Consider the following 17,606-nt stretch of genomic DNA (forward strand, 5'->3'; position numbering starts at 1 on the left):
AGGTCGGGCTTTCTAGTACCAAGACAGGGCGGTCCGCCCATCGTTACAAAGGGAAAGGGACGAGTTCTTCCTGTCGTTCACCTGGAAGGCAGGTCAGTGGCTCACTCCTCCCTACTGATGCCTTTGCGCACCTGGAGAAGTAGTTCCGGACCGAATTGCTCGCCTTCTTAGAGCGAACAGCGCTGGCCAACTCGCCTGGGTTCACTCGGGAGCCAGTTCTCCTGACCCAAAAGAGAAGTATATGGTTCGCACACACTGCCTTGTACGGATTTAGTATTGCAAATCTAATTTCTCGGGGCGTGTCTGCCTGAGCTGCACTCACCGCGGCTCCTCTCTGTGTAGGCTGATCATATCTAATCAGCCTATACACACAGAGCCCTCTGCTTCCGTGGAACAAGAAAAGTTCCAAAATTTATTCGCTCTTTTTTCCATGCTGCCCATTAGTGTGGTAGGGAAAGGGCCTACTTAAACACCCAGAAAATTTTAGAACAGGTGATTTGGGAACATGAAACTAGATACTTGGCAGTGTGGAAATACCTGGGGGCTTTTCGTAATGCTGCTGTTGTTTTGGGCAAAATAGGATTTGGGGAGATCCCTGTTATGATAAATCTGTGGCAAAAAGGTAGATTTAATTTGAAAAATTGTAATTAATAGATAAGTAGCTTGCAGTCTCTAGTCGAGACGTGGTTCATTTGAGATGAGCTTTATGAGAACACTTGTTTCTAAAGTAGACGTCTAAACTTTATTTTGCTTGTGTTTTGCGTGTACTCTATTTTTTCAACCAAATGATTAAATTTTATTTTGAAAGATGTTTTCAGGAAGTGGAATGCATTTATTTTTACTGTTCCATTTTGTCTTTATCATTTGATTTTTTAAAGCCACATTTTGTCTTAATTTTAACTGTCAAAAAGTAAATAGAACTTTTCAGAGACCTATTTCATGCAACTATTGTACTGTATGTACTATTAGCTGTTTTTATAAAGAATAGTGAGTGATTTGGTAAGAACAGCATGAAATTAAGAGTAATACAAAAATTATATCAGACTTTCCTGTTTTCCCCCTTAAAAATCATCATATTCATTCATACTGTTATTTATATTATATAATAAGTTGCTACAGTCTTTAAAAAATTTTGCTCACTTTTACAAAACTTTGCTATAATATTATAAAACTGTGTATTCAAAAATAAACCAAGCTTTCAGAGTTTTGCTTAACTGAATGGAGTAGTGGCTAATGCCAATTCTAAATAATATTTAGTTTGTTTCTTTAATTCTCTTCCAGGAATTATTTATAGAGTAAGTATGCTAATGTTAAATAAGACAGCAGGAGTTTTTTCTAAACCATGGAAAAGGAAAATTTATGAATATTTAAGAAGTGTTCATTTTCATCCTCGAAAAAGATTTCTCCATAGACTAGTGTTGGGAATTGAAACCAGTTGTGATGACACAGCGGCTGCTGTGGTGGATGAAACTGGAAATGTTTTGGGAGAAGCAATCCATTCCCAAACTGAAGTTCATTTAAAGTAAGTAGACATTATCTTGGTAGTTTTAATCTTTTTGGAAAAAATAAAATCAGATGATTCTTTGTATTTATCATTATAGAAAAGTTAAATTTTAGGAGCTAATTTTCTCTTGTGTGCAAGAACTTCTAATAACTGCTATTATTAGAAAACCTAAACCCTCTACCTGTCTTTTAAGGCTCTCCACTATAAGGTTCAAACCTTAGCTAATTCTGTTGCCAAAAAGAAACTGCTCATTCCAAACCAGTATTTATCCATGATTCCCCTCAGTAATGTCCTTTTGTTCACCTGTATGTGTTTTGTGTGAAAAGTTTTATATTCAGGCTAGCTTCCAGTGCACAATCAAAAACAACCTCTGGCCTGTGTTAATCACTGAAAAGAAAAAAAAAATCTTCATATTTACATACATAACTCATGTTGGTACTATATATAATAATAATATAGTACTGTATTAAAGTACAGAATGGTGCACGGTTTGTAGACTCAGATGTTTCCAGAGGACCATCAAGCTGGTTACATAAATAAGCGGGCAGGATATAGAGTGGGCAATATCTGGGGGAACTCACTACTTAGTTTAGCCAGTTATTGCCACGCAGTAATATAGACCCTGTGTTATTTGATCATCGGAATTTTCAAGAGAAAATGGAAATCCAGAATTCATATTTTTAAAGAAATTAGTACCTAATTCAAAATATGTGGAAGTACTGTACAGATCAAAAAAGCCTTGAAGCTATCAATTTAACAATATCTGAATAGTGGAAAGGGTTATTTTGAGATAATAGACACCTGTATTTGAGTCACGAATTAGGCACTTGCTATTGGCTGACCTTAGGCAAGTTCTTTATCCTCCCTGATTCTGTTTTCACATTCATAGAGTGGTAAAGATACCAGCCTTATAGGATTATGGGAAGTATAATAAAAATAATATATGTGAAGCAGCAGACTAGGCCTCTAATTGTTATATAATGTGTAAAAGAGACTGGTAGGTGTTAATAAAGCACAATGAAGTACTAAAAAGTCTTTGCCTTCAAGAAGTTTAACCTAATCTCTAAGACATGATACAGTTGACCCTTGTACAACACAGGTTTGAACTGCATAGGTCCACTTATGCATAGATTTTCTTTTTAACAAATATATTGGAAAATATTTTTGGAGATTTGTGATAATGAAAAAACTCACAAATGAACTGCATAGCTTAAAAATATTGAAAAAAAATAAGAAAAGGTATGTCATGAATGTATAAAATATATGTAGGTATTATATACACACAAATCTATTGTAAAAAGTTAAAATTTATCCAAACTTATGCATATCCTTACAGGGCATACGTGGCACCATTTGCAGTTGAGAGAAATGTAAACAAATGTGAAGATGAATCATAACTGCATAAAATTAACTATAGTACATATTATACTACTGTAACAGGGGTTTTTTTTGTTTGTTTTTTACAGATAGAGAGAGAGGGGGATAGACAGGGACAGACAGACAGGAATGGAGAGAGATGAGAAGCATCCATCATCAGTTTTTCATTGCAACACCTTAGTTGTTCATTGATTGCTTTCTCATATGTGCCTTGACCATGGATCTACAGCAGTCCGAGTAACCCCTTGCTCGAGCCAGAGACCTTGGGTCCAAGCTGGTGAGCTTTTGCTTGAACCAGATGAGCCTGCACTCAAACTGGTGACCTTGGGGTCTCAAACCTGGGTCCTCCGCATCCCAGTCTGACTCTCCACTGCGCCACCATCTGGTCAGGCTGTAACAGTTTTATAGCTACCTCCTGTTGCTATTGCAGTGAGCTTGTGTTGCAAGTATCTGCTTAAAAAGCTATTTGGCTCTAACTACCTTTATGTAAGCAATTCATTTCTCCAGTAAATTATGTATCCAAGTGATCTCTTGGGGTTCTTGTGTAGTTTTCATTGTTTTTCATGCAGTATCATAAACCTTGAATAACAACATGGGATCCATATGAAGTGCCACTAATGATGTTAGAAGTGCTCCCAAAAAGTAGAGGAAAGTCATGACATTACAAGAAAAAGGTGTATTGCTTGATGTATGTATATATAGATATGCCCACCATTGCAAGGTAAATGAATCTAGTGCAAGGGCCATTAAAAAAGGGGGGAGGAGTGGAATTAATAAGCCTGTTGCTGCAGCTATACCAGCACCAGCAGGTATGTGAAAATCTTGCACTTCTTATAAAATACCTTGTTATTTTTTACTGAAAATGCAGCCTTTATGTGGGTGCAGGATTGCTATAAGAAAGGCATACCTATAGAAAAAGTGAAGTCATTATATTACAACTTAAAGCAAAAGGAAAGGAAAGGACCTAAAGCTGGAGAATTCTTCCAGCAACGGATGATTTGATAATTTTAGAAAGGATGTTGGCTTTAAAAAATGTCAAGGTAACAGGTGAAGAAGATTCTGTTGACCAAAAGGCAGATGAGTTCCCAAATGTTAAGAAAATAATTGAGGAGAAAGCATATCTGCCTGAACAGGTTTTTAATGCAGTGAAAGTACCCTTTTCAGGAAAAAAACATGCCACAAAGGACATTTATTAGTAAGGAAGGGAAGCGAGCACTAGGATTTAAGGGAGGAGGAAGAGGCTAACCCCCTATTTTGTGCAAACGCTGGCAGATTTATGATCAGGACTGCCCTTATCTATATATAAAGCTACTAACTCCTGAGCCTTGAAGAGAAAAAACAAACACCAGCTGCCAGTCTTTTGGTTGTATGACAACAAGAAGGCTTAGAAAGTGAGAACCTTTTTCTGGATTGGTCCCATCCAAGCTTTGTCCCTAAAGTCAGGAGGTACATTGCCAGTCGGGAACTGCCTACAATGTCCTGGACACCCAGAAACCTATGAGTTTAATGCTGAAGGTGTCAAAATGGTCTGTGTATCTCCAAACACTGCGTATATAATTTAGCCTCTCATTGTACTCTGTGAAAAGGATTGTCAATGCTATAGAAGATAACCCGGACAGAGAGAACCTCATGAAAGTCTGGAAGGATTGCACTGTGGAAAATGCTATAGAAAAAGCCGTGGCCCTGGCTGATTTGCTCAGTGGATAGAGTGTCATTCCGGCATGCAGATATCCCGGGTTCGATCCTCAGTCAGGGCATACATGAGAAGGGACCATCTGCTTCTCTTTTCCTCTCTTTCCCCTTTATGTCTCTCTTCCTCTCTCACAGCCAGTGGCTCGATTGGTTCAAGCTCCAGCCCCACGCACTGAGGATAGCTTGGTTGATCCAAGCATCTGCCTCAGACACTAAGGATGGCTTGATTGATTTGAATATCAGCTCCAGATGGGGGTTGCCAGGTGGATCCCGGCTTGGTTGCATGCGGGAGTCTGGCTCTATCTTCCCTCCTTTCACTTCAAAACAAAACAAAAACAAAAAAACAAAAAAACTGTGAAAGCCATAAAGCCCCCAAACTGGAGAAAACTGTCCAGATGTTGTGCATGACCTCATAAGACTTACAACAGCCAATCAAGGAAGTCATCAAAGTAATTGTGAATATGGCAAAAAAAAAAAAGGTGAGGGGTGAAGGGTTTCAAAATATGGATCTTGCAGAATGTCAAGAGCTAGCAGAAATGACACGAGGAATTGACACAAGGCAACTTGATGGAGGTGAGTGTTTCCAAATGAGTGCCAGGTAGTGAGGAAGAGGATGTAGAAGCAGCAGTGCCAGAAAACAGATTGACAGTCTGGCAGAAGAGTTCCAATTATTCAAGACTGCTTTTGACTTCTTTTAAGACATGGATTCCTCTATGATATGGGCACTGAAACTAGAGAAAACAGTAGAAGAACAATTGGTATTGTATAGAAACATTTTTATAGAAATGAAAAAGGACACAGAAATGATGATGTACTTGTGTAGTTATATCAAGTGTGCCTGCCTCTCTTACCTTCTCTTTCGCCTCCTCTCCCTCCTCTGCCTCTGTCACCTCTGAGACAGCAAGACCAACCCCTCTTCCTCCTCCTCCTCCTCCTCCTCCTATGCCTACACAGTGGGAAGACACTGAGGGTGAAGATCTTTATGATGATCCACTTCCACTTAATGAATAGCAAATAATCATGCCATACGATTAATCAACTCATCTGTTCTGTACATGTAAAAATCTAATAACTATGCCAAGAATGTCTGAGACTTCTTTGTGTCTTCATCATCATCTAAATATTCATCATGTAGAACATCATGTGCAAGACTTGTATGGAAATGGATAGCCTATTCTTACTTAGGCATAAAGTGAGATATATTTAATATAAACTTAATAATATGTTAGATTCCTTTCTGTTTAATAACTTAGTTTTCAAAGAATTACTGTACAGTATGCACCTTGCAAAACTGGAGAAACTGCATATCAGCCAATCATCATAGACAAGTGTTTTTTAACTATTTCCAATACTGTATTATGAATAAGACTATAATACTGTATGCCATAAGCTAGGCTACTGTGAAGCAATCATCGATTACACTACACTGCCATAAAGCAGTCATATTGCTGCATCTTGGTTATCAATGTATGGATCATCATATCTAAATAAATATGGATTTTTTCACATCTTTATTTTTGATTTCTAGTGTCAATAGTTTGTATAAATCTACAATGTTTTGTATCATGTAAGACAATATTGATATAGGTACTGATGATTCATATTTTATTTTTTTTAATCTCATACAATGCCTTAAAAATTTTTATTGATTGATTTTATTTATTTTTAAAATTTATTTATTTATTGTGTTTACATAGCTTCTAGTGTCTCCCCAAAAGCATCCCCCTCCCCCGTATTCCCTTCAGCATCTTCCTTACACCCCTCCCAATCACTCCCTCCCCCATCCTTTCAGGTTTAATGACATAAACTTATGTTGTTACAATACAGTATAGTATTGTAAATGTAGTTTCTCATGGTTTTCTTTGTAACATTTTCTTTCTCTAGCTTACTTTATTGTAAGGATGTAGCATATAACACATATACAAAATATGTGTTAATTAACTGTTCATGTTATCAGTAAGCCTGCCAGTCAACACAAGGCTATTAGTAGTAAAGTTTTGTGGGAGTCAAAGTTATACATGGATTTATGATTGTATGGGGTTAGCACCCTTAACCCCTGCATTGTTCAAGGGTCAACTGTATTAAATATTCACTGGATGCTCCTACTGAGGATTTTCATTTCTGTGTATAGAACTAGCAGATCTTCAACATCAAATATTTGAAGTTTTGTTTTTTGGGGTTTGTTTTTTTTTTGACATTTGAGATGCATGTTGCAGACACTATATTTTATTGCTCTGCTTCTTTGTAACATGCTGGCAATTTGTTTGCTGGCAACTTTACCTCCTAATATTTTACTCTTGACATTTGGAGTGATCCACTATTTGTCCTCCTGGACCCAAATCAAAATTACCAACTCTGAGCACAAACTGTATTTCAGGATTGCCATGACTTCAAGTGCAGGTTGTTTAAAAATAAACTCATCTTCACAAAACTGTCTGTATGTTTCTGTTAGTATTTCTTTTCTCCCTGTCACTCCAGCTCAGTATCTGAACCATCTGATGCCTTGGTCTCCCCTCTCATTCTATCCAGTTAGTTACTACAGTTTTTCAGGCTCTCTGTCCTTTTCTTCTCATTCCCACAGTCACTAGTTTAAGATGTAATCACCTTACACTTTTGCAATAATTTAAAAAATCTTTAAAAATCACCCTATCTGCAGAGAGGTTAATTTTCCTAAAATCCAATTTTGTCCTGTCCTTCCTTTCCTTGTTCAAGATTTCTTTGTTAGAATACTTTTCAAGATTATTTTGGTGTTTTCATCAACAAACAAATCCATAGGCATCTGTTGTGCACAATTATGAACAGAGATATTACATCCTTATTCACTACATCCTGAGTTCTTAGAGTGTGCTACATTTTGAGAAACTTATTTGAAAATACTTGACTAACATTTTTAGCTATATAATTTGAAAATATGCCTTCAGCTATAATATACAATTTTTCTTCTCTTTTTACAACCTTAAAATTATAAAAAGCTTTTTTTTAAATTTCTTTCAGAACAGGTGGGATTATTCCTCCAGTAGCTCAACAGCTTCACAGAGAAAATATTCAACGAATTGTACAAGAAGCTCTCTCTGCCAATAAAGTCTGTCCAAGTGAACTCACAGCAATTGCAACTACCATAAAACCAGGACTTGCTTTAAGCTTGGGAGTGGGCTTATCATTTAGCTTACAGCTGGTGGACCAGTTAAAAAAGCCCTTCATTCCCATTCATCATATGGAAGCTCATGCACTTACTATTAGGTTGACAAATAAAGTTGAATTTCCTTTTTTAGTTCTTTTGATTTCTGGAGGCCATTGTCTATTGGCTTTAGTTAGAGGAGTTTCAGATTTTCTGCTTCTTGGAAAGTCTTTGGACATAGCACCAGGTGACATGCTTGACAAGGTAATTAAGAATTTCTCCATTTTTTTTTTGTTAAGGTATCATTTTCACTTAAATAGTAATAGCTGTACTAGCCCCATCTAAATATTTCTGAGTAATGTCATGTCAGACTGAAAAAATATACATGCAATAAGACAAAAAGAAAATGTAGTACCTAGTTTACAAAAGTTTCATTCCTACCCATTCCAAATAAAATGGTCAGAGGTATACATCAGCACATAAAGGCTCAAATAGTTTGCAAAGGCCATTGATTTTAATCAAATAGAATAATGTATGTGAAAGGAACTATTGTTTGAAGTGTAAAGTACTATAAAAATTTGAAATATAAAGATATACAAAGATAACTAGGGTACTGAAGATGCACAAAGTTCTATGGTTAAATGTCACAATTGCCAACACTGTGACCAAGCAGGTTTCTTTTCCCTTGCTTTAGAATCCTACAGAGCCTAATACCATATACAGAAGTCTGGCTGCCAACAGCTGCAGTGATTGGAAGAAATAGGGAAGGTTTTTATTTTTGAAGTTCATCATAAAGTGGTCAGTAAAAGACCAAAAGTAGATAGGGAAGGCCCTGGCTGGTTGGCTCAGTGGTAGAGCATTGGCCTGGCATGCAGGAGTCCCAGGTTCGATTCCCAGCCAGGGCACACAGGAGAAGTGCCCATCTGCTTCTCCACCCCCCCCCCTCCTTCCTCTCTGTCTCTCTCTTCCCCTCCTGCAGCCAAGGCTCCATTGGACCAAAGTTGGCCCGGGCACTGAGGATGGCTCTGTGGCCTCTGCCTCAGGCACTAGAATGGCTCTGGTTGCAACAGAGCAACACCCCAGATGGGCAGAGCATCGCCTCCTGGTGGGCATGCCGGGTGGATCCCTGTTGGGCACATGCAGGAGTCTGACTGCCTCCCTGTTTCCAGCTTCAGAAAAATACAAAAAAAAAAAAAGTAGCCTGACCTGTCTGTGGTGGTGCAGTGGATAAAGCGTCGACCTGGAAATGCTGAGGTCACCGGTTCGAAACCCTGGGCTTGCCTGGTCAAGGCACATATGGGAGTTGATGCTTCCAGCTCCTTCTCTCTGTCTCTCTCTCTTCTCTCTCCCTCTCTGTCTCTCTCTCCCTTTCTCTCTCCTCTCTAAAAATGAATAAATAAAATTAAAAAAAAAAGTAGATAGGGAGGCAGTGCTTGGCCGCTATTGATCAAATTGTCAGAAGCAAGTTTGTCTGTCTTTACTGACCACCAGCTATCATTTATATTTGTAAAAGTATAGCATGTCTAATTCATCCAGGTTTTTGTGTGTTTTTCATTTTCTTTGAATCTTGAGTTTCAAAATGTGCAATTTGATGACTCATTTTTTGTTTGTGTTTGATAGGTAGCAAGAAGACTTTCTTTAATAAAACATCCAGAGTGCTCCACCATGAGTGGTGGGAAGGCTATAGAACATTTGGCTAAACAAGGAAACAAATTGCATTTTGATTTCAAACCTCCCATGCAACGCGCTAAAAATTGTGATTTTTCTTTTACTGGACTTCAACATGTTATTGATAAGACAATAATGCAAAAGGAAAAAGAGGAAGGTATACTTCTAATTAGTGAGTTTAGACAAATAAGTAATTCTGGATCGTGCCTAAAAGTACCTGCTCATTTCTGTAGGTATTGAGAAGGGGCAAGTTCTGTCTTCAGCTGCGGACATTGCTGCTGCAGTACAGCACATAACAGCATGCCACATTGCAAAAAGAACACATCGTGCTATTCTGTTTTGCAAGCAAAGAGACTTGTTACCCCAGCGTGATGCAGTACTGGTAAGTTATCTCATCTGGGAATAGTATTAACACTTTATGATACTTTTCACCCAAGGGCTTACCTAACCCTCTGCATAGGATGAAGAGGTCTTTATGCTGTATACTACACCTGACAGTATGAAATATGCAGAATAAAGACTAACATCCATTTCTTGTACAGGTATTTACAGCCTATGTGCCAAAAAAAGTCTAAGGCTGTATCTTCTCATTGAATTTAAAAGAGGGTTTACAATGAGAAATGAGATGCCGTAACTAGTGTTACTATTTTTAGAAAAATAAGCTGATTTCCTTAAATTTTATGTTCCTTGGGTTGAAATCCCTGTGTTTAAGGCGTCGATAACCTCCTCGTTTAACTGTATCTTACACTTCATTCTTTTGAACATTATAAAGGGAGACAATATTTAAATGATGGCAGATTCACAAAATGGAATATCAGAGATAACTTTTTAAGAATTATGTAGCAGCCCTGGCTAGTTGGCTCAGTGGTAGAGTGTTGACCTGGCATTTGTAAGTCCCGGGTTCGATTCCTGGTCAAGGCACACAGGAGAAGTGACTATCTGCTTCTCTTCCCCTCTCCCTCTCCCTCTCCCTCCCTTTTCTCTCTCTCTCTCTCTCTCTCTCTCTTTTTCTTTCTCTCCCCCTTCCTCAGCCAGAGGCTCAGTTGGTTCAAGCACATCTGCCTGCCTCTGAGGATGGCTCTATGGAGCCACCACCTCAGGCACTAAAAATAACTTTGTTGCAAGCATGGGCCCCAGATGGGCAGAGCATCGGTCCCAGACAGGGGCACATATGGGAGTCTGTCTCTATCTCCCCTCCTCTCACTTAAAAAAAAAAAAAGAATTATGTAGTAAACTGCCCTGGCCAGATAGCTTGGTTAGTTGTCCTGAAGCACAGAGGTTGCTGGTTCAATCCCTGGTCAGGGCACAGCTCAGTGTTCCTGTCTCTCTCTCTCTTCCTTCCTCTCTCACTAAAATCAATCAATAAAAAATTTATAAAAAGTATGTAGTAAAAGGAAATAACACATAAGTAAAAACTTTAGGGTCTAAAGTATTGTTATACTGTGATTATAATTAGATAAAAGGTTAGAATATACAAAAATGATAGGAGTAATTATATGCTGATATTGAATTTTTGGTGATTTTTTTTCTTCTCCAAATATTTATTATAGAGATATATCAGTTTCCCATTATCCAGCTATGAAAATGTGATACTTTTAGATATCCATATGTGATATTGGTCTTCTCAATTCCTTCAGGTTGTATCTGGAGGAGTTGCAAGTAACTTATATATTCGAAAAGTTCTAGAAATTGTAACAGATGCAACACAATGCACTTTGTTGTGTCCTCCTCCCAGACTGTGCACTGACAACGGTATTATGATTGCGTGGTAAGCCATGGGATATCACAATTATGTAAATATTCACTGCCATTTCATCATGCTAAATCTTCCTCTTTAAATCTTGGGCTATTTACTGTATTTTAATGATTCTTATTTAGGAATGGTATTGAAAGACTGCGTGCTGGCTTGGGCATTTTATACAACACAGAAGGCATCCGCTATGAACCAAAGTATGTAGTACCATTCATATCTTTATGCAAGTTGCATTATAAAAGTTAAAGCCTGGGTTTTGCTTTTCTATATGAGTTTTTCATTGACATTCTGGTTACATTAATTTATTTCATGAACCCAAGAGGTAGATACTTTATAAGAAATACACTGCTCACAAAAAATTGGAATATTTTATCACTTCTTATTCATTTTGAAATATCCCCTAATTTTTGTGAGCAGTATACTTTTGCTACAATTTTTAATTATAAAAATTTTTTTTTAAATCATAGGTTAGAAACAGGTAGTGGATGAGGATGATGAATTCCTTCATTTGGAACCAGAATGGGAACCATGTCCATGACCTGGCTTCTGCAATATCCAAACTATCTTAGAACCAGCTAGTATGCTGGGAAACTACAGAAAATGTGCAAAGAGAATTTATTCAGGTGTGAGACTGGGCTGTGAATATACTCTTCTACATGCAGCTGAAAATGGCCAAAAGATGGATGTTTTCAGCAAAGAAGTTTCAAAGAATAGCACAGTTTTTCAATTTGTTACCAAGTTCTAGCCTAGCCTTTGATAGACTCTATCATCTGATCCACACTGCCGCCTTCTGGCAATGTGGAAGCTGGATATGATGACTTTTCCAGGTTGGGCAACATAGTGAAAAAGCGGAAATCTGAAGCCAAAAGTATTTATTAGGGAAAGACGAAGAAAGAGGGTAGGATCTAAGACCTCTCCTGCCAGTAGAGACAAAGTAAAGAGAAAAAGAATAAGCCACATTTTGAAACCTCAAACAAGAAGCAGTAGAAACCAGAGGAACTTCTAAAGTAGGAATGGATACAGGTTTGACTGCATATGGCAAACTGTTTTCATGTGTTTAGCTTTGTAGAGAATCTTAAGACTTGTTTGTTTTTTATTTTTCTACTTGATACTAAGTTTTTATTTACAGTATTTGAGAGCAGTAGAATTATTTCTTTAAAAACATCTCAATTCCCAAAGCCATCAAGTTGTATATATTAAATATGATAGCTTTATATATGTCAAATATATACATTAGAGTGGTTTAAAAAAATCTCCAAATTTAGATTTCTTATTAATGGAACTGGCCTTTCTTTACTGTATTGTATTCCTGTTTGATATCCTATTGTATTTGTATGTATTCAAGAACTATGACCATCTAATGATTAATTATAAATTAGATATGTATATGGTTTGTTAGAATTCTAAGCAAACAGTCTACAAAACTAGTGACCGATCAAGATGCAAGTATTTGAAATAATGTGATTTGTCTGATTATGATGCAGATGTCCTCTAGGAGTAGATATATCAAAAGAAGTTGGAGAAGCTGCTATAAAAGTACCACAATTAAGAATGAAGATTTGATTTTTGCTTTTCATACATTGCTAAAGGTATATTTCAACATTCAGTTTTGATTTTTTGTATATCAAATTGTAGGAGATATATAATGTTCATCAAGACTTTCTTTTGTTATTGTTTATGTGTGATGTTTAATCTGCTCTTCTGAGTGACTGTAATAATATGTTATTGTCTTATAAGAGAATATAAATTTTTTAATCAAAAATCAAAGTAAGATATCTTGCAGCAGAACGGATATTGGCAGGTAAAAAACATACCTGCAGGAAGAAATACAGTGATTCTGCTAAATTCTGTCCCCATGTTAAACCGGCCTGGATCTTTCCCCCCTTTTTCATATCAGAGTAGTAGAAGCTATTTTTTTGGCTTCTGAAAAATTAGCCTGACTTTTCTAATGAGAGAACAGTTTTAGAAAGGGAGCCAGGTCAAACTTGTGACAAATTATAGAATTTTAAATCAAGAGAAAAGGTAACTTTGTCTAACAGAATGTATGTTATTAGTTATAAAAACACATATTATACAGGTATATTCTCTGGAGCAAGTGGAATGTCTATGCATTTCTTAAAACCCATCTGAGATTTTAAAAATAAGAAATTTGACATGCAAGTAATTTTTTATTATATATTGCACTTTTTGGTTGACCACATATACTTATGTCCATTATTTTAGAAATTTTATTTAATTGACATACCTGACCGGTGGTGGAGCAGTGGATAAAGCATTGACCTAGAATGCTGAGGTCACCGGTTTGAAGCCCCAAGGTTGCTGGCTCTGAGAGCAAGTTCATCAGGATGGGGTTGCTGGCTTGAGTAGGGCATCGTCCACACAACCCCAACACCAAAGCTCACCAGCTTGAGCCCAAAGGTTGCTGGCATGAAAAGCCCAAGGTCACCGGCTTGAGCAACAGGACACTGGCCTGGCCCCAGTCAAGGCACATACAAGAAGCAATCAATGCTCAACTAAAGTGAAAGCAACTATGAGTTGATGCTTCTCATACTCTCTTTCTCTGTCTGTCTGTCTCTCTCTCTCTCTCTCTGTCCCTCAAAAAAAAAAAAAAAAGTAATTTAATTGATAATATATGAGATGAAAAGTGTTGTGTTTTGTTTTGTTTTTGGATAATTTCCTTGAATCTGAAACCTTGTACTGTAGATATAACAGATTATCACTTTTTTACTGCCTAGATTAAAGTAACTTTGAATATTTAGATTTTATTTAGAACACATTTTACATTTGGATTTGTGTTCTACATCATCTGGCCTGAATTAAAGACAAGTGTATGTATTTCCTGTGGCCATTACAGTCAGAATGCATATAAAATGTGAAAGAAAGTTGACCCAGATTTCTTCCCATACAAATTTATATTGTGTCAGCCATATAGGACAAGTTGTTAACTTTCTAGTCAATGACTTACTTTCTTGAGAAATTAGGAAGTAAGGATAAATATCTATAATGAAAAGTTCTATTTTAATCTCACCTTAAGATGACTTCCCTTTTGGGATATTCCATAAGTAATTCTCTTCTTTAGAATTGTGGTCATAGAGTATTGTTTTATGATTATCCATTTTATCGTGGAAATAGAAAATATAATTTATATGAAGGAACATGTAGAAACAGTCAGTAGTTATAAAGCTTTGCATTTTTTGATGTTGAGGTATAGGTATGATGGAATTGGTTTACAAATATTTAAAAGAAACAATGAGTTTGTGAATTCACTTTTTACATTTGGATTTGTATTCTATATCATGCGGCCTGAATCAAAGACAAGTGTAATTATTTCCTGTGGCCATTACAGTCAGAATGCATATAAAATGTGGAAGAAAACTGACCCAAATTTCTTCCCACTATCACAAGTATTATAAAGTAGGGATATTTATAACACTGGAGAACAAAATTTTTGTTGCATCCACAAAAACCCTTGTTCTTACCTAATTAGAATGTGCTAATCTCAAATCTGACAGTTTTTCTCTGTAAGGTACAGTTTTTTTGCAACTCAAGATTTTAGGTTTTCATCTTATTGTAAAATTTTCAACATTTAGCTTAACATAATGAAGTAGAATGTCTTCTTGGGCATCATCTTTGTGAAAATATAATAATTTATATAATGCGGTAAATACACTAAGACAGTGGTCCCCAACCCCCGGGCCATGGACTGGTACTGGTTTGTGGGCCATTTGGTACCGGTCCACAGAGAAAGAATAAATAACTTACATTATTTCCGTTTTATTTATATTTAAGTCTGAACGATGTTTTATTTTTTTGTATTTTTTCTGAAGCTGGAAACGGGGAGAGACAGTCAGACAGACTCCCGCATGCACCCGACTGGGATCCACCCGGCACGCCCCCCAGGGGCGATGCTCTGCCCACCAGGGGGCGATGCTCTGTCCCTCTGGGGTATCGCTCTGCTGCGACCAGAGCCACTCTAGCGCCTGGGGCAGAGGCCAAGGAGCCATCCCCAGCGCCCGGGCCATCCCTGCTCCAATGGAGCCTTGGCTGCGGGAGGGGAAGAGAGAGAGACAGAGAGGAAGGAGGGGGGGTGGAGAAGCAAATGGGCACTTCTCCTATGTGCCCTGGCTGGGAATCGAACTCAGGTCCCCCGCACGCCAGGCCGACGCTCTACCGCTGAGCCAACCAGTCAGGGCCCGATGTTTTATTTTTAAAAAATGACCAGATTTCCTCTGTTACATCTATCTAAGACTCACTCTTGATGCTTGTCTCGATCACATGATACATTTATCCGTCCCACCTTAAAGGCCGGTCCGTGAAAATATTTTCTGACATTAAACCAGTCTGTGGCCCAAAAAAGATTGGGGACCACTGCACTAATACACTAAAAGGTAGATTGCATCAGAATTTTTCTACAATTTCAAAATAAAACATATTAAAACACTTATTTTAATCATTAAATTTGCACAAAACTTATTTAAATTCTATTCAGGCAAAAATTTGCATTTGTAGCTCTTGTGTTTGTGTACTTGTTGAGGACAATCTCATTTGATGCTCCAGCAGTAGTCTGATCATCACTAACAGCTCCAAGATTTTCAGGAAACTTTTCAAGGTTCAGGAAGTGAATCTTAACGCTGTTACATCCAATGTTGCGGAAAGCCAACCGCATCTTTTGAACCAGAAGTTCATAGTTTTCTGCTTTTTTGTTGCCAAGGAAGTTCTTTGTAACTGCCACAAAAAGACTGCCATGCTGCTTTCTCCTCCTTATTCATCATGGCAAATTTTTTATCACGTGTGAGAGTTCGAATTTGAGGTCCATCGAATACACCTGCTTTTGTCTTTTTGAAAGACAAGGCAGGAAAAGCAGAAATAATATGTTGAAAGCATTCACTCTCTATTCAAAGCCTGAACCAACTGTTTCATTAAGCCAAGTACGATGTGAAGTGAGGGACAAATGATTCTGTCTCGATTCACTACAGGTTCATTCACAATATATTGCATCCCTACTTCCAGAGCTTCACGTTTTGGCCACTCCTTCTGTGTCCAGTGTTTCTCCCAAGCTCGACTGTCCCACAAACACAGAAAGCAAGGATACTCGTGAAACCTCTCTGTTGTCCTAGCAGGAAATTTACCATTTTAAGATCCACACAAATGATCAAGTTATGCTCCTCATACTTCAGAAAGTCAAGGATAATTTTTATGTCATTATAATCTTCTCGCAGATGAGTTGAATAACCAATTGGAACCACTGCATAAACATTACTGTTGTGTAGGAGAACACATTTCAGACTCTGTTTAGAACTGTCAAGAAATAGCTGCCATTCTGTTGGACTGTAAGTGGTAACACCTAGCTGGCTGAGAAGACTACTGATATCATGACAGTAATCAAAGTGTATGTCTTTGGGAAAAAAGTCCACAAAAATTTATTCACACTTTCTGAAATGGGATTCTAGCTGACCAGTGAAGTGCATTCTTTTCTTGAACCTGGAGGCTAATAACTTAGCTGCTTTCTTTGATAGGTCCAAATCTCTTACTAAGTCATTCAATTTGGATTGGCTAAACTGCTGAGGGGTTAGTGACTGCTTGGTATCAGAAGACCCTTCAGATTCTACAAACATTTCCTCATGCATCTTATCAAAATACACTTGATCATCAAGTTCACTTTCTTTGTCCTTAAAAGAAATAAAACCATTGAAAACTGGAACTGGGAGTGTCTCAGAGTGTGGGATAGGTCATATTGCTGAAGGAATATCAGGATATGCGATCATATGCCGTTTTTTCTTGCCAATGCCCTTTGTATGGATCAGACAGAAGTAACAGTCACTGCTGTGGTCCTTAGGTTCATGCCAAACCATAGAATACCAAAAGGCATTCCTTTGCGTTTTCCTTTTGTCCAGTCACGAAGCATTTCCTCACAATTATGAGGAGCTCAATTCTTGTCTTGATTGCCAAAGGAAACTTGAAAATAGGCAATATATGCACGTGTCACAAATGATGAAATATTGCACCTTTGATGTTGAAGTGTGTAACAGCCACATATGTAACAGAAGTTGTCAGGACTATTCTTACATTTACACCTACTCGAAGAAGCCATGATTCAATCTTAAAACAAGAGGGTGTTTTTATCAGTTAATTTTTTACATTTAAAAACAACTACAATTATGTAAAAGTGATGTTTGTAAAACATTAATTGCCTTGTGGTTATGTTCAATCCAAGAGTCGCTGCCCTTTAACTCCAATTTAAAAACCAATGCATGCCATTAAGTGTAACAAAAAGAAATTAAAATTGCATAAAAACTAGAGCATGCACCAAAAGATGGGTTTCAGATTTGGAATCAGCGATGCGGAGATATACAGAAACAGTTCTAAAACCTCATGCAACAGAAAATGAAAAAAAATACGTTCCCCAGTGTGAAGTTGTTAAAATTTCAAGGTATAAAAATTGTTCCAGGTGCTACAAGAACACATGTCAAAATCGAGTTCATGATATAACGGAA

The 17,606-nt window shown here is 37.4% G+C and overlaps 1 protein-coding gene across 3 annotated transcripts; it reads left to right on the forward strand.

The window, feature by feature from the left end:
* Positions 1 to 5: 5 nt before the first annotated feature.
* Positions 6 to 17,213, forward strand: OSGEPL1 (O-sialoglycoprotein endopeptidase like 1). Of its 3 annotated transcripts, none has more exons than XM_066233367.1 (9): positions 6 to 88; positions 1,282 to 1,522; positions 7,568 to 7,955; positions 9,312 to 9,516; positions 9,593 to 9,741; positions 10,997 to 11,127; positions 11,238 to 11,309; positions 12,597 to 12,701; positions 13,336 to 17,213. In XM_066233367.1, exons 2-8 carry the CDS (start codon positions 1,302 to 1,304, stop codon positions 12,673 to 12,675), a joined length of 1,245 nt encoding a protein of 414 aa, XP_066089464.1. In that variant the 5' UTR covers positions 6 to 88; positions 1,282 to 1,301; the 3' UTR covers positions 12,676 to 12,701; positions 13,336 to 17,213. The 3 variants fall into 3 exon arrangements, with proteins under 3 accessions (XP_066089464.1, XP_066089465.1, XP_066089466.1); XM_066233368.1 differs by lacking the exon at positions 6 to 88 and having other exon boundaries at positions 1,281 to 1,295; positions 1,400 to 1,522; positions 7,573 to 7,955; XM_066233369.1 differs by lacking the exon at positions 6 to 88 and having other exon boundaries at positions 1,287 to 1,295; positions 1,400 to 1,522.
* Positions 17,214 to 17,606: the final 393 nt, after the last annotated feature.

The sequence above is a fragment of the Saccopteryx bilineata genome, chromosome 5 (genome assembly GCF_036850765.1).
Source record: "Saccopteryx bilineata isolate mSacBil1 chromosome 5, mSacBil1_pri_phased_curated, whole genome shotgun sequence".
NCBI lineage: Eukaryota > Metazoa > Chordata > Mammalia > Chiroptera > Emballonuridae > Saccopteryx > Saccopteryx bilineata.

What these genes read in the sequence shown, in the direction of transcription:
- OSGEPL1 (XM_066233367.1), top strand. Translation starts at nt 1,302, where the DNA reads ATGCTAATGTTAAATAAGACAGCAGGAGTTTTTTCTAAACCATGGAAA. An exon ending in CCCAGCGTGATGCAGTACTG is followed by an intron (nt 9,742 to 10,996) that starts GTAAGTTATCTC and finishes CAATTCCTTCAG; the next exon opens with GTTGTATCTGGAGGAGTTGC. An exon ending in AACGGTATTATGATTGCGTG is followed by an intron (nt 11,128 to 11,237) that starts GTAAGCCATGGG and finishes ATTCTTATTTAG; the next exon opens with GAATGGTATTGAAAGACTGC.